This window comes from Cherax quadricarinatus, chromosome 55, assembly GCF_038502225.1.
Source record: "Cherax quadricarinatus isolate ZL_2023a chromosome 55, ASM3850222v1, whole genome shotgun sequence".
Classification (NCBI taxonomy): Eukaryota; Metazoa; Arthropoda; class Malacostraca; order Decapoda; family Parastacidae; genus Cherax; species Cherax quadricarinatus.
The window spans coordinates 13,539,792-13,556,947 of record NC_091346.1 but is presented as its reverse complement, the minus strand read 5'-3'; the positions used below and the strand labels follow the sequence as shown (position 1 = coordinate 13,556,947).

The window sequence follows — 17,156 nt, the reverse complement described above, 5'->3', positions numbered from 1 at the left end:
TGTATTCACTTTCAATTTTCTTCTTTTGCACACCCTACCAAATTCATCCACCAATCTCTGCAACTTCTCTTCAGAATCTCCCAAGAGCACAGTGTCATCAGCAAAGAGCAACTGTGACAACTCCCACTTTGTGTGATTCTTTATCTTTTAACTCTACGCCTCTTGCCAAGACCCTCGTATTTACTTCTCTTACAACCCCATCTATAAATATATTAAACAACCACGGTGACATCACACATCCTTGTCTAAGGCCTACTTTTACTGGGAAGTAATTTCCCTCTTTCCTACATACTCTAACCTGAGCCTCACTATCCTCGTAAAAACTCTTCACTGCTTTCAGTAACCTACCTCCTACACCATACACCTGCAACACCTGCCACATTGCCCCCCTATCCACCTTGTCATACGCCTTTTCCAAATCCATAAATGCCACAAAGACCTCTTTAGCCTTATCTATATACTGTTCACTTATATGTTTCACTGTAAACACCTGGTCCACACACCCCCTACCTTTCCTAAAGCCTCCTTGTTCATCTGCTATCCTGCTCTCCGTCTTACTCTTAATTCTTTAAATAATAACTCTACCATACACTTTGCCAGGTATACTCAACAGACTTATCCCCCTATAATTTTTGCACTCTCTTTTATCCCCTTTGCCTTTATACAAAGGAACTATGCATGCTCTCTGCCAATCCCTATATTATAATCCCTATATTATAAAAGATTGTAGATGAATGGTTCACAGAACCGACACGTTGATAAATTAGACACACGTGCAACTCTATGGTATCTTTATTAAGGAAATGTTTCGTCACACAGTGGCTTCATCAGTCCATACACAGGAGAAACTTGAAGAACAGGAGGAGAATGAGGTAATCAGTCCCTCAACCTTGAGTCGATGTGGTCAGTCCATCAATCTTGATGCACATGTGTCTAATTTATCATTATAAAAGATAAATGTGTTTCAGTTAAAAAATTAAACTAACAATTCAATTCCAATTCTCTTCAGGTTTTCTCATCCTACCTATCTCTCCTTTGTTTTGTAATACTGCATTAGGTTTTATTAGGAATATTGTAAATAATGAATGATAAACATGTAAAGGTTTTTGCACATTATTTATTGTTTTTAAAAATCAAGAAAATATACATGTTGATTGTAAAGTTTTTACATTACAGATAATGAGGGGATCGTAAATAGAAGCAAAGCAAGGAGAGGCTGTGAAGAATGGACCAACAAGCAACCAGCAAATGAGAAAATTACAGATTTGACAAATAAATTTTTGCATCATTCCAAAAATGATAAGTTCAGATGTTTGCAAAAAGACAGTGACTTGCTGGGTATAAATATGACGAACTTATCTGATGCTGAAAGTGACAGAGGTAGCATAATATCTTTTTTGGATTTTGAAGATATGGATGTCGCTGTAGAAGTAATTAATAATAACAGGGAAGGTTCTCTACAGACACATCAAAGCTCTGATTTAGGCTCTACAAAACTTAAACCGAATCAGAGGCAAACCTCTTCAGAAAGTCATATAATGAAGCAAACATCTCAGGATATTTATATAAAATGTGAAGATGATGAAGCTGGAATCGTTGATAAAAATGAATTAGAATTTTTATTAGCACCAAGAATATCCATTGCAAGTAATGCCAGGAAAAATGAATCATGCTCAAAATCTTATTGCTTTGAGAAGGAGCTGGATCAATGTTCGGTGAAAGAAGAATCCATTGTCAGCCCAAATATACATGGAACTGTTATCAGCACTGCAGACAGAATGAATCAGAGGGATGGCAAACCAGGAACTTTCTCAAAGCATAAACCATCAAATGCATATTTTGTCCCCTCATTTACTTCTGCATCAAATGTTGCTAAATCTAATACAGATGAGAATTATCCTAAAAACATTGAATTAAAGTCATGTTTAAATAAAAAAAAGAAAGAATTTAGGAAGCACAGACATGCTGCACTGCTTGGTGATTTGAATAGCAAATCAGACTCCACTGATAATGAGCACACTCGTCTTGCATTCAACAACAGCGAGGCACAGAATCAATTAAATAATGTAAACAATATAACAAGGCACCCTTGTAACAATGTAATAGCACTTCCTCAAGAATATTCAGTAGATTATATTGGAATAGATCATGATACTCCTAATAATTCATCACTAGTATCTGATATGACAAATGCATATAAGGAAATGCAAAAGGTAAATTGTACTATACATGATTCTGCACTAGGCAATGATACTCGTAAGAAAAACAAAGTGGAACTTCCAGTTGGAGAGATAGGTCTTCAGAATGCAACACATTACAGTACTTATGCTTTACATGATATATGTAATGCAGCTCATAATAAATATTCTTTTGTTAATCCAAGAAGTAAAATAGTTGTAATGATGAATCCAGAGCAGCAAAATGAATTATTGACTTTTAAAAGGGGTAAATATATTCATGTTCTAAATCAAAATAATATCAGTCAGAAATATAATGGAAATAGAAATGAACCTGGAATAATTTCAAGTCAAGAATTAGAGTCTAATTTAGTGTTACCCACAAATTTTGATACCCAGTTAATTGTAAGTGCAGATTGCTCTGTGCCAATTCATAAAGTTGCCATTGCTGAGAAGTCTAATGCTTGCCTACCAAAAAATATGCTCAGAGCACCTTACAATGATAATGATGCAAATCACTTGAGAACTGTGGAAAGTCAGTCACATGGTAAACATGGTGAATTCTTTATTAAATCTAGTTTAGAAAATCAGTTGAACTATTTGCAGTTTAAGCCTTCCCCAAGTGAAGTCTTGGCACAAGAAAAAAGTATTACTGCCCCAGGAACCAGTGTTGATGCATACTTAAATATCCCTCAGAGTGTCTTGCACCATTGGTCTGTTAACACTGTATCTCAACAGCAAGCAGAACAAAACAATCAAGAAAGCATGAATGTGACAGATAGCAATAGTTCTTCCATTACAATGGAAATAGCATCTTTCTCTGGTAGCGGGAATAGCACCTTACCTCAACATCATAAACATCCTTATGGGCTAATAAATGTTGTACCTCTGGAGAAGTTGATGCCTTCAAACAAGCAAGTAAATACTATACCTTCATAATAAGGTTGCTTCCTATGGCAATAAAGAATGTACTACATGAGTGTACCAAATTACAAAATACACCTGTTTTCCATGTTTATAACATTTTATCTCAAAGATTTTGTACAGTACCTTTTACTAGACTTGTTTATAGCAGCCCTTGACAGAATGTACCATCACATTCTAACCTGAACAGAATAGATGAGGTGTGCAAAATAATTACAAGAGAAAGAAAATAACCCCTTGGCTTCATCTTTGTAATGTCATGTTTTTTTAGGATCATTCACAGGGGCAGTTTCACACATAGGCAAAACTTTATAATTTTTTATTACTTTGTGAAAATCAGTCTTTATTACAGATAGTTGTTATAAAATATTTCAAGGTAAACAGTTCTAAGAAGCACCTGGCTTTGATAACTTTGTTAATCCATAATAGGTTACCTAAATATAAGTAAGGCATATTTGTCAGGTTAATATTGGTGCAAATATTTTAAACTTATGTCAGTGAATAAGTTAACTTACCAAAAATTTGATTTTAAAATAAAATCTATTCAGCAGTTCTGCCTAAATAGCCAAATATATTATTTATAAAATATGTAAACATATATATATGTGTACTAAATTATTTGTGGTTGCATGAATCATGGATTGAGCTTTAGCTCTTGGGCTATTCCTTTTAACCCTTTGAGGGTCCGTCCCGTAGTTCTATGGCTTTGAAGCCTGGGTCCAAGCCATGGTTCTATGCCATGAGCTCAGCTCACTTAGTTATGAGAGGATGCATCTCTGTAGTGCACCATATAAAAATCCTGCAGCACACAGTGTATAATGAGGAAAAAACTGCGACCCTGCTTTTGGATTAAAACAGCAACTTTGCAGTGTATTTTTGTATGGTTTTTTACAGTTATATTTGCAGTTTCTTGGTGTCATGTGATAGAATGGAAAATATACATTACCGAAATAGAGATGATTTTGATTGGTTTTAATACAGAAAATAACTTGAAATTGAGCTCAAATTAGGTGAAATGTTCGATTTTTGCCAATGTTCAAGCATAAACAAATGATATCATGGGTCCAATGTGTGTCAACTAGTGGGTCTAATATACGTTCACGAATGTGCTGATGTTATTTATTCAATTATATATTACAATATTGCATAACAGTAAATCTTCAATTTTGTGGTGTGAATATAAGTTCTTTATGTAAATAAAAAAAATGGAATTCATCTGTTAAGCCTGGAAACATAACTAATAAACAGAAGAAATGTTATTTTAGTGCCAGAAATGCCTGCATTGTTTATTCTGGATCCTGTTTTGAAATTGGAATATTTTGAACTTTGTGTGAAATTGGCCAAAATACCAATTTCCAATCACTTTATTGTGTAGTTGAAATAGTTGATTGGGTAATTTCTTGTGCTAAATAGATAAATTGGAACACATACTAATGAAATAGCTAAGAATTTTGTCTAATCTAATAATGTAATTGGCTGAAAATAGGACTCAAAGTCGGCAAAATCGCTGATGCTTAAATATCGCTGAAATGGCATAATTCGCAAGAGCATGTTTTCATTAGTTTTTGATCAAATTTTGTACTTTTTATTTTATTACCTTCAGAAAAAGATTCTCTATCATTTCATAAGAAAAAATAATAATAATTTTTTTTATTTCTTGGACCCTGTGGGGAATTTTCAGATTGGGAGTCTGGACCCTCAAAGGATTAATCATGTACTGTATATACATGCATGCATGTATTGATGTATGTATGCATGTACTGTACATGTGATTGCAGAGGGGGTCAAGTCTTAGCTCCTGGCCCTGACTCAGTTTGCCACTAGCCTTATTCACTCCATGCCTCCTAGCATACATATATGCATGTATGCATGTTCAGGTGCATGTATGTACATTTTTTTAAACGTCGGCTGTCTCCCACCGAGGCAGGGTGACCCAAAAAGAAAGAAAATCCCAAAAAAGAAAATACTTTCATCATCATTCAACACTTTTAACTCTCACACATAATCACTGTTTTTGCAGAGGTGCTCAGAATACAACAGTTTAGAACCATATAGGTATAAAGATACACAACATATACCTCCAGACTACCAGTATCCTAAACCCCTCCTTTAAAGTGCAGGCATTGTACTTCCCACTTCCAGGACTCAAGTCCGGCAATATAAAAATAAACAGTTTCCCTGAATCCCTTCACTAAATATTACCCTGCTCACACTCCAACAGCTCGTCAGGTCCCAAATACCATTCATCTCCATTCACTCCTAACACACTCATGCACACTTGCTGGAAGTCCAAGCCCCTCACCCACAAAACCTCCTTTACCCCCTCCCTCCAACCTTTTCGAGGATGACCCCTACCCTGTCTTCCTTCTACGGATTTATACGCTCTCCATGTCATTCTACTTTGATCCATTCTCTCTAAATGACCAAACCACCTCAACAACCCCTCTTCAGCCCTCTGACTAATACTTTTATTAACTCCACACCTTCTCCTAATTTCTGTACTCGGAATTTTCTGCATAATATTTACACCACACATTGCCCTTAGACAGGTCATCTCCACTGCCTCCAACCGTCTCCTCGCTGCAGCATTTACAACCCAAGCTTCGCACCCATATAAGAGTGTTGGTACCACTATACTTTCATACATTCCCTTCTTTGCCTCCATAGATAACGTTTTTTTTGTCTCTACATATACTTCAATGCACCACTCGCCTTTTTTCCTTCATCAATTCTATGATTAACCTCATCCTTCGTAAATCCATCCTCTGACACGTCAACTCCCAAATATCTGAAAACATTCACTTCTTCCATACTACTCCTCTCCAATTTGATATCTAATTTTTCTTTATCTAAATCATTTGATACCCTCATCACCTTACTCTTTTCTATGTTCACTTTCAACTTTCTACCTTTACACACACTCCCAAACTCGCCCATTAACCTTTGCAATTTTTCTTTAGAATCTCCCATAAGCACAGTATCATCAGCAAAAGTAACTGTGTCAATTCCCATTTTGTATTTGATTCCCCATAATTTAATCCCACCCCTCTCCCAAACAGCATTTACTTCTTTTACAACCCTATCTATAAATATATTAAACAACCATGGTGACATTACACATCCCTGTCTAAGACCTACTTTTACTGGGAAGTAGTCTCCCTCTCTTCTACACACCCTAACCTGAGCCTCACTATCCTCATAAAAAAACTTTACAGCATTTAGTAACTTACCACCTATTCCATATACTTGTAACATCTGCCACATTGCTCCCCTATCCACTCTATCATATGCCTTTTCTAAATCCATAAATGCAATGAAAACTTCCCTACCTTTATCTAAATACTGTTCACATATATGCTTCAATGTAAACACTTGATCTACACATCCCCTACCTACTCTAAAACCTCCTTGCTCATCTACAATCCTACATTCTGTCTTACCTCTAATTCTCTCAATAATAATCCTACCGTACACTTTTCCTGGTATACTCAGTAAACTAATTCCTCTATAATTTTTACAGTCTCTTTTGTCCCCCTTTCCCTTTATATGAAGGAACTATACATTTTTTTTTTTTTTTTTTTTTTTCAACAAGTCGGCCGTCTCCCATCGAGGCAGGGTGACCCAAAAAAAGAAAGAAAATCCCCAAAAAGAAAATACTTTCATCATCATTCAACACTTTCACCACACTCACACATTATCACTGTTTTTGCAGAGGTGCTCAGAATACAACAGTCTAGAAGCATACACATATAAAGATACACAACATATCCCTCCAAACTGCCAATATCCCAAACCCCTCCTTTAAAGTGCAGGCATTGTACTTCCCATTTCCAGGACTCAAGTCCGACTATATGAAAATAACCGGTTTCCCTGAATCCCTTCACTAAATATTACCCTGCTCACACTCCAACAGATCGTCAGGTCCCAAGTACCATTCGTCTCCATTCACTCCTATCTAACACGCTCACGCACGCTTGCTGGAAGTCCAAGCCCCTTGCCCACAAAACCTCCTTTACCCCCTCTCTCCAACCCTTTCGAGGACGACCCCTACCCCGCCTTCCTTCCCCTATAGATTTATATGCTTTCCATGTCATTCTACTTTGATCCATTCTCTCTAAATGACCAAACCACCTCAACAACCCCTCTTCTGCCCTCTGACTAATACTTTTATTAACTCCACACCTTCTCCTAATTTCCACACTCCGAATTTTCTGCATAATATTTACACCACACATTGCCCTTAAACAGGACATCTCCACTGCCTCCAACCGTCTCCTCGCTGCTGCATTTACCACCCAAGCTTCACACCCATATAAGAGTGTTGGTACTACTATACTTTCATACATTCCCTTCTTTGCCTCCATAGATAACGTTTTTTGACTCCACATATACCTCAACGCACCACTCACCTTTTTTCCCTCATCAATTCTATGATTAACCTCATCCTTCATAAATCCATCCGCCGACATGTCAACTCCCAAGTATCTGAAAACATTCACTTCTTCCATACTCCTCCTCCCCAATTTGATATCCAATTTTTCTTTATCTAAATCATTTGACACCCTCATCACCTTACTCTTTTCTATGTTCACTTTCAACTTTCTACCTTTACACACATTCCCAAACTCATCCACTAACCTTTGCAATTTTTCTTTAGAATCTCCCATAAGCACAGTATCATCAGCAAAAAGTAACTGTGTCAATTCCCATTTTGAATTTGATTCCCCATAATTTAATCCCACCCCTCTCCCAAACACCCTAGCATTTACTTCCTTTACAACCCCATCTATAAATATATTAAACAACCATGGTGACATTACACATCCCTGTCTAAGACCTACTTTTACCGGGAAGTAGTCTCCCTCTCTTCTACACACCCTAACCTGAGCCTCACTATCCTCATAAAAACTCTTTACAGCATTTAATAACTTACCAACTATACATGTTCTCTGCCAATCCCTAGTTACCTTGCCCTCTTTCATACATTTATTAAACAAAAATATCAACCACTCTAACACTATATCCCCCCCTGCTTTTAACATTTCTGTCATGATTCCGTCAGTTCCAGCAGCTTTACTCCACTTTCATTCTACATAATGCCTCAAACACGTCCCCCACACTCACATCCTGCTCTTCTTCACCCCTAAAAGATGGTATACCTCCCTGGCCAGTGCATGAAATTACTGCCTCCCTTTCTTCGTCGACATTTAAAAGTTCCTCAAAATATTCCCGCCATCTACTCAATACAGTGGAACCTCAAAAATCGAACTGCTCCCAACACGACCAATTATGTAAATGTATTTTTGTAAGTGCTTTTATAAGTGCATTTTTGAGGGTCTGAAATGGACTAATCTATTTTATTTTATTATTATCACACCGGCCGATTCCCACCAAGGCAGGGTGGCCCGAAAAAGAAAAACTTTCACCATCATTCACTCCATCACTGTCTTGCCAGAAGGGTGCTTTACACTACAGTTTTTAAACTGCAACATTAACACCCCTCCTTCAGAGTGCAGGCACTGTACTTCCCATCTCCAGGACTCAAGTCCGGCCTGCCGGTTTCCCTGAATCCCTTCATAAATGTTACTTTGCTCACACTCCAACAGCACGTCAAGTATTAAAAACCATTTGTCTCCATTCACTCCTATCAAACACGCTCACGCATGCCTGCTGGAAGTCCAAGCCCCTCGCACACAAAACCTCCTTTACCCCCTCCCTCCAACCCTTCCTAGGCCGACCCCTACCCCGCCTTCCTTCCACTACAGACTGATACACTCTTGAAGTCATTCTGTTTCGCTCCATTCTCTCTACATGTCCGAACCACCTCAACAACCCTTCCTCAGCCCTCTGGACAACAGTTTTGGTAATCCCGCACCTCCTCCTAACTTCCAAACTACGAATTCTCTGCATTATATTCACACCACACATTGCCCTCAGACATGACATCTCCACTGCCTCCAGCCTTCTCCTCGCTGCAACATTCATCACCCACGCTTCACACCCATATAAGAGCGTTGGTAAAACTATACTCTCATACATTCCCCTCTTTGCCTCCAAGGACAAAGTTCTTTGTCTCCACAGACTCCTAAGTGCACCACTCACTCTTTTTCCCTCATCAATTCTATGATTCACCTCATCTTTCATAGACCCATCCGCTGACACGTCCACTCCCAAATATCTGAATACGTTCACCTCCTCCATACTCTCTCCCTCCAATCTGATATTCAATCTTTCATCACCTAATCTTTTTGTTATCCTCATAACCTTACTCTTTCCTGTATTCACCTTTAATTTTCTTCTTTTGCACACCCTACCAAATTCATCCACCAATCTCTGCAACTTCTCTTCAGAATCTCCCAAGAGCACAGTGTCATCAGCAAAGAGCAGCTGTGACAACTCCCACTTTGTGTGTGATTCTTTATCTTTTAACTCCACGCCTCTTGCCAAGACCCTCGCATTTACTTCTCTTACAACCCCATCTATAAATATATTAAACAACCACGGTGACATCACACATCCTTGTCTAAGGCCTACTTTTACTGGGAAAAAATTTCCCTCTTTCCTACATACTCTAACTTGAGCCTCACTATCCTCGTAAAAACTCTTCACTGCTTTCAGTAACCTACCTCCTACACCATACACTTGCAACATCTGCCACATTGCCCCCCTATCCACCCTGTCATACGCCTTTTCCAAATCCATAAATGCCACAAAGACCTCTTTAGCCTTATCTAAATACTGTTCACTTATATGTTTCACTGTAAACACCTGGTCCACACACCCCCTACCTTTCCTAAAGCCTCCTTGTTCATCTGCTATCCTATTCTCCGTCTTACTCTTAATTCTTTCAATTATAACTCTACCATACACTTTACCAGGTACACTCAACAGACTTATCCCCCTATAATTTTTGCACTCTCTTTTATCCCCTTTGCCTTTATACAAAGGAACTATGCATGCTCTCTGCCAATCCCTAGGTACCTTACCCTCTTCCATACATTTATTAAATAATTGCACCAACCACTCCAAAACTATATCCCCACCTGCTTTTAACATTTCTATCTTTATCCCATCAATCCCGGCTGCCTTACCCCCTTTCATTTTACCTACTGCCTCACGAACTTCCCCCACACTCACAACTGGCTCTTCCTCACTCCTACAAGATGTTATTCCTCCTTGCCCTATACACGAAATCACAGCTTCCCTATCTTCATCAACATTTAACAATTCCTCAAAATATTCCTTCCATCTTCCCAATACCTCTAACTCTCCATTTAATAACTCTCCTCTCCTATTTTTAACTGACAAATCCATTTGTTCTCTAGGCTTTCTTAACTTGTTAATCTCACTCCAAAACTTTTTCTTATTTTCAACAAAATTTGTTGATAACATCTCACCCACTCTCTCATTTGCTCTCTTTTTACATTGCTTCACCACTCTCTTAACTTCTCTCTTTTTCTCCATATACTCTTCCCTCCTTGCATCACTTCTACTTTGTAAAAACTTCTCATATGCTAACTTTTTCTCCCTTACTACTCTCTTCACATCATCATTCCACCAATCGCTCCTCTTCCCTCCTGCACCCACTTTCCTGTAACCACAAACTTCTGCTGAACACTCTAACACTACATTTTTAAACCTACCCCATACCTCTTCGACCCCATTGCCTATGCTCTCATTAGCCCATCTATCCTCCAATAGCTGTTTATATCTTACCCTAACTGCCTCCTCTTTTAGTTTATAAACCTTCACCTCTCTCTTCCCTGATGCTTCTATTCTCCTTGTATCCCATCTACCTTTTACTCTCAGTGTAGCTACAACTAGAAAGTGATCTGATATATCTGTGGCCCCTCTATAAACATGTACATCCTGAAGTCTACTCAACAGTCTTTTATCTACCAATACATAATCCAACAAACTACTGTCATTTCGCCCTACATCATATCGTGTATACTTATTTATCCTCTTTTTCTTAAAATATGTATTACCTATAACTAAACCCCTTTCTATACAAAGTTCAATCAAAGGGCTCCCATTATCATTTACACCTGGCACCCCAAACTTACCTACCACACCCTCTCTAAAAGTTTCTCCTACTTTAGCATTCAAGTCCCCTACCACAATTACTCTCTCACTTGGTTCAAAGGCTCCTATACATTCACTTAACATCTCCCAAAATCTCTCTCTCTCCTCTGCATTCCTCTCTTCTCCAGGTGCATACACGCTTATTATGACCCACTTCTCGCATCCAACCTTTACTTTAATCCACATAATTCTTGAATTTACACATTCATATTCTCTTTTCTCCTTCCATAACTGATCATTTAACATTACTGCTACCCCTTCCTTTGCTCTAACTCTCTCAGATACTCCAGATTTAATCCCATTTATTTCCCCCCACTGAAACTCTCCTACCCCCTTCAGCTTTGTTTCGCTTAGGGCCAGGACATCCAACTTCTTTTCATTCATAACATCAGCAATCATCTGTTTCTTGTCATCCGCACTACATCCACGCACATTTAAGCAACCCAGTTTTATAAAGTTTTTCTTCTTCTCTTTTTTAGTAATTGTATACAGGAGAAGGGGTTACTAGCCCATTGCTCCCGGCATTTTAGTCGCCTCATACGACACGCATGGCTTACGGAGGAAAGATTCTTTTCCACTTCCCCATGGACAATAGAAGAAATAAAAAAGAACAAGAGCTATTTAGAAAAAGGAGAAAAACCTAGATGTATGTATATATATATATGCATGTGCGTGTCTGTGAAGTGTGACCAAAGTGTAAGTAGGAGTAGCAAGATATCCCTGTTATCTTAGCGTGTTTATGAGACAGAAAAAGAAACCAGCAATCCTACCATCATGCAAAACAGTTACAGGTTTTTGTTTCACAGTCATCTGGCAGGACGGTAGTACTTCCCTGGGTGGTTGCTGTCTACCAACCTACTACCTATTGGACTAATCTAATTTACATTATTCCTGATGGGAATAAATTCATTCGGTAAAGGCACTCGAACAGCCTTCTGGACCGAAGAAAGTTCAATATTTGAGGTTCCACTGTACCTCCATCTTCCCATCTACTAACTCCCCTACTATGTTTTTAACTGACAAATCATTCATTCCTTAGCCTTTCTTAACTTGTTTAACTCCAAAAATTTTTCTTATTTTCATTAAAATTTCTTGACAGTGCCTCTCCCATTCTATCATCTGCTCTCCTTTTGCACTCTCTTCACCTTTCTTTTACTCTCCATGTACTCTGCTCTTCTTATAACACTTCTGCTTTGTAAAAACCTCTCATAAGCTATCTTTTTCTCTTTTATCACACCCTTTACTTCATTATTCCATCAATCACTCCTCTTTTCTCCTGCACCCACCCTCCTATAACCACAAACTTCTGCCCCACATTCTAATACTGCATTTTTTAAAACTATTCCAACCCACTTCACCCCCCCCCCCACTACTCATACTTGCACTAGCCCACCTTTCTACCAATAGTTGCTTATATCTCACCCGAACTTCCTCCTCCCTTAGTTTATACACTTTCACCTCTCTCTTACTTGTTGTTGTCATTTTCTTCTTGTCCCATCTACCTCTTACTCTAACTGTAGCTACAACTAGATAATGATCCGATATATCAGTTGCCCCTCTATAAACATGTACATCCTGGAGCCTACCCATCAACCTTTTATCCACCAATACATAATCTAACAAACTACTTTCACTATGTGCTATATCATACCTTGTATATTTATTTATCCTCTTTTTCATAAAATATGTATTACTTATTACCAAACTTCTTTCTACACATAGCTTAATTAAAGGCTCCCCATTTTCATTTACCCCTGGCATCCCAGATTTACCTACTACTCCCTCCACAACATTTTTACCCACTTTAGCATTGAAATCCCCAACCACAAGTACTCTCACACTTGGTTCAAAACTCCCCACGTATTCCCTCAACATTTCCCAAAATCTCTCTCTCTCCTCTACACTTCTCTCTTCTCCAGGTGCATATATGCTTACTATAACCCACTTTTCACATCCAACCTTTATTTTACTCCACATAATCCTTGAATTAATTCATTTATATTCCCTCGTTTCCTGCCATAGCTTATCCTTCAACATTATTGCTACTCCTTCTCTAGCTCTAACTCTGTTTGAAACCCCTGACCTAATCCCATTTATTTCTCTCCACTGAAACTCTCCCATCCCCTTCAGCTTTGTTTCACTTAAAGCCAGAGCATCCAGCTTCTTCTCATTCATAACATCCACAATCATCTCTTTCTTATCATTCGCACAACATCTACGCACATTCAGACTTCCCACTTTGACAATTTTCTTCTTCATATTCTTTTTAGTTATCATTGCAGGAAAAGGGGTTACTAGCTCATTGTTCCCGGCATTTTAGTTGACTTTTACAACACGCATGGCTTACGGAGGAAAGATTCTTATTCCACTTCCCCATGGATATAAAAGGAAAAGTACTAAGAACAAGAACTATTAAGATAAAATCTAAGAAAACTCAGATGAGTGTGTATAAATAAACATGTACATGTATGTATAGTGTGACCTAAGTGTAAGTAGAAGTAGCAAGACGTACCTGTAATTTTGCATATTTATGAGACAGACAAAAAACACCAGCAATCCTACCATCATGTAAAACAATTACAGGCTTTCATTTTACACTCACTTGGCAGGAGGGTAGTACTTCCCTGGGTGGTTACTGTCTACCAACCTACTACATATGTATATAATACTGTGTATGAAGACTGGACATAGAGTATAGACTCTGGAGACAGACACTGCATACCTCATTAAAAGGATCTGGAAGTAATCATAGTGCATAGCATATTGCCAGAGGTTAACATCAAGTGAATCACCTCTGCTTCCACTGCTCTCCTGGTAAATCTAAGAGTGGCCTTCGGGAATCTCGGTAGTCATTCTGGGTGTTGTCAGGCTCATCTTGGAGTACACAGCACCAGCATGGAACCCACACCTGAGAAAGCATGTTGGAGAAAAGGTAGAAATATGCAGTGAGCTAAGGAGTACGAGCTATAAAAATAGGCTGAAGAAACTTAATTAAATGACCCTAGACAGGACCAGGGAAGACATGATAAGAACAAACAGGGAAGACAGGGACAGGCTGTTTGAGGGGCACAGCTGAAAGTTAAATGAGCCGTGGGAATGTCAGGAAGTACTTCTTCAATCTCAGAGAGGCAGGAAATGGGAGTGTATACATAGTTTTAAGAATAGGTGCAATAAGGAGCATGAGGCTATGAGAAATTTAGTCTGGCAAGTGGCAAGTTCAGAGGTGAGGCCAAGCAGTAAGACTTGACCCCTCCAATCACACAAAGGCGAGTACTTGCGTACATGCTTACACACATGCTTGTATGCATACATACTGTATATATATTTTTAATAATGGGGTTCAACTTGGGTGTAAATCATGTGGGCTCATTTCAGAGAAATAAAAAAGCTTCAATATTTTTTCTTTTCCTACCACCCATTTTTTTTTGTGTGTGTATCTGTTTTGTTTTGTTTGTTTTTAGCTTAAAGGCCATCTGCCAGGGCAGGGTGATCCAAAGAAGAAAATACATTCACTATACAGTCAATCGCCAGAAGTGTACTGACATCACAATCAGATTACCCTTCAACTGCATCATCTCCATCACTCCTTCAGAATGCAGGCATTGCCATTTCTACCTCCGGGACTTAAGTCCAGTTTCCCTGAATTTCTTCAGAAAAGCTACCTTGCTCTCACTCCAACTGCACATCCAGTAAAAATTGCTCGTCTCCCTTTGCTCTTCTCTAACACTCTTAACATGCTCGTGCAAGCATGCTGAATGCTTAAGCTCCTAAAACTCAAAGCTTCATATGCCCTCTTTCTTCAGTCATTCTTGGGATAACCCCATTTCCTCCTCCTCTTCCATTCCCTACCTATACTTTTTCATCAACTTATCCCTCTTTATCATCTCTACATACTACTCAAATCACTTTAATAACCCCTCCTCAGTTCTCCGAATTATACTCTTGTATATTCCTTTTTTTATTTTTCATACATAAACTTTTCTTTTCACAAATACTTCAACACACCCACTTTTTTCCACTCATTTATTCTATGGTTCACCTCATTTTTTATAGATCCATCTGTTATGTCCAATCCCCAAAGCACTAAATACATCCACTTCCTCCATAATCTCTCCAATTTGATATTCAATTTATCATTGCCTAGACCTGTTTGCTCTTGTCACTTTGCTCTTGTCTATGTTCACTTTTAATGTCCATCTTTTACATACCCTCTCAAATTAATCCACAAACCTTTATAACTTCTCTTCAGAGACCCCCTAAAAGAAATGTGTCATTAGCCAATAGTAACTGGGATAACTCTCAGATGTATTGCATCTGTCTAGACTACTACTGAGATTCTCATCCCTTTCCATTTCTCTGCATTGTTCCTGAAGCTGCTTGCAACCTAAAAAAGCCTAGAGCAATCTCTCTCTCTCCTTTCCTGCATTGCTGTGCACTGTTGATAATTTTTGTGATTAGCTGCACATGCATGCACATGTGTATAACAGTAAGGAATCATTCATGACACTGTACACTGTGTACATCAGGTCCATATTGGAGTATGCAGCACCAATTTGGAACCTACATCTGGTCAAGCACATCAAGAAATTAGAGAAAGTGCAAAGGTTTGCAACAAGACTAGTCCCAGAGCTATGGGGCATGTCTTACGAGAAGTTAAGGGAAATCAACCTAACGAGACTGGAGGGCAGGTGGATGGCCATGATAATTGCACATAAAATACTGAGAGGAACTGACAAGGTGGACGGAGACTAGATGTTTCGAAGATGGGACACAGCAACAAGGGGTCACAATTAGAAGTTGAAGACTCGGATAACTCGCAAGGGTGTTAGAAAGTATTTTCAGTAGAGACAGAAAGGACTCCAGCAAACCTGAATGGTAGGGTACAGCAACAAGTGCTGAACATACTACACACAACCGAGGAGGAGGTGAAGAGGCTGCTAAGTGAACTATATATGTACTTCAAAGGCAGTGGGAACAAACATTTCTCTGTGTCCTGAGAGAGGAAGCAGAGGCACTGTATGTACCACTAACAACAATCTTCAATATATCTATTGAAACAGGGCAACCACCTGAGGTGTGGAAGACAGCAAATGTAGTCCCAATTTTTAAGAAAGACAGGCAGCATTAAGCTACAGACAAGGGTCACTGACATGTATAGTATGCAAAGTCATGGAGAAGTTTATCAGGAGAAGAGTGGTGGAACACCTAAAAAGAAAAGAGCTTATACACGATATCCTTGATGTTGGTGAGGGGCTCTTGATTTAGGGAATTGGATCTGTGCTCCAGTTCCCCGAATTAAGCCTGAATGCCTTCCACATCCCCCCCCCAGGCGCTGTATAATCCTCCGGGTTTAGCGCTTCCCCTTGATTATAATAATAATAATTATACACGATAACCAACACAGTTTCAGGGAAGGGAAATCCTGTCACAAACCTACTGGAGTTTTACAATAAGTTGACAGAGGTAAAACATGAGAGAAAGAGGGGGTGGGTAGATTGCATTTTCTTGGACTGTTAGAAGGTTTTCACCACAGTACCACACAAGATTAGTGCAAAAGCTAGAGGAGCAGATAGGAATAATTCTTAGTATATGTGAATGGCATGACCAAGGGATAGATTCAGAGGCATCTCTGTTTTCAGATGATTTGAAGCTAAAACAAAGAATTAAAATGGATGAAGATCGCTTTGGAATACAAAGGGATCTGGTCAGGCTGCAAACCTCATCCAGCAATTGACTCCTGGAGTTTAATCCCACCCAGTGCAAAGTCATGAAGATTGGGGAAGCTCAAAGAAGAACACAGACGGAGTACAGGCTAGGGGGGGCCAAAGGATACAAACCTCACTTAAGGAAAAGAATCTTGGGATAAGAATCGTACCGACCACATCAACCAAATAACTGTTGCTGCATATGGGCGCCTGGCAAACCTAAGAATAGCATTTTGGTACTGGAATAAGGAATCATCAAAACACT

The 17,156-nt window shown here is 38.8% G+C and overlaps 1 protein-coding gene across 4 annotated transcripts in view; it reads left to right on the top strand.

Moving 5' to 3' along the window:
• The window catches only part of LOC128699011 (uncharacterized), a 118,505-nt gene extending 111,820 nt beyond the window's left edge, over window positions 1–6,685 (top strand). For all 4 annotated transcript variants that reach the window (XM_053791528.2, XM_070096840.1, XM_070096841.1 and 1 more), the window contains one exon: window positions 1,177–6,685. In XM_053791528.2, coding sequence (XP_053647503.2) covers window positions 1,177–3,116 — 1,940 coding nt within the window. In that variant the 3' untranslated portion in view covers window positions 3,117–6,685. The remainder of the gene's footprint in view (window positions 1–1,176) is intronic.
• The last annotated feature ends 10,471 nt before the right edge of the window (window positions 6,686–17,156 follow it).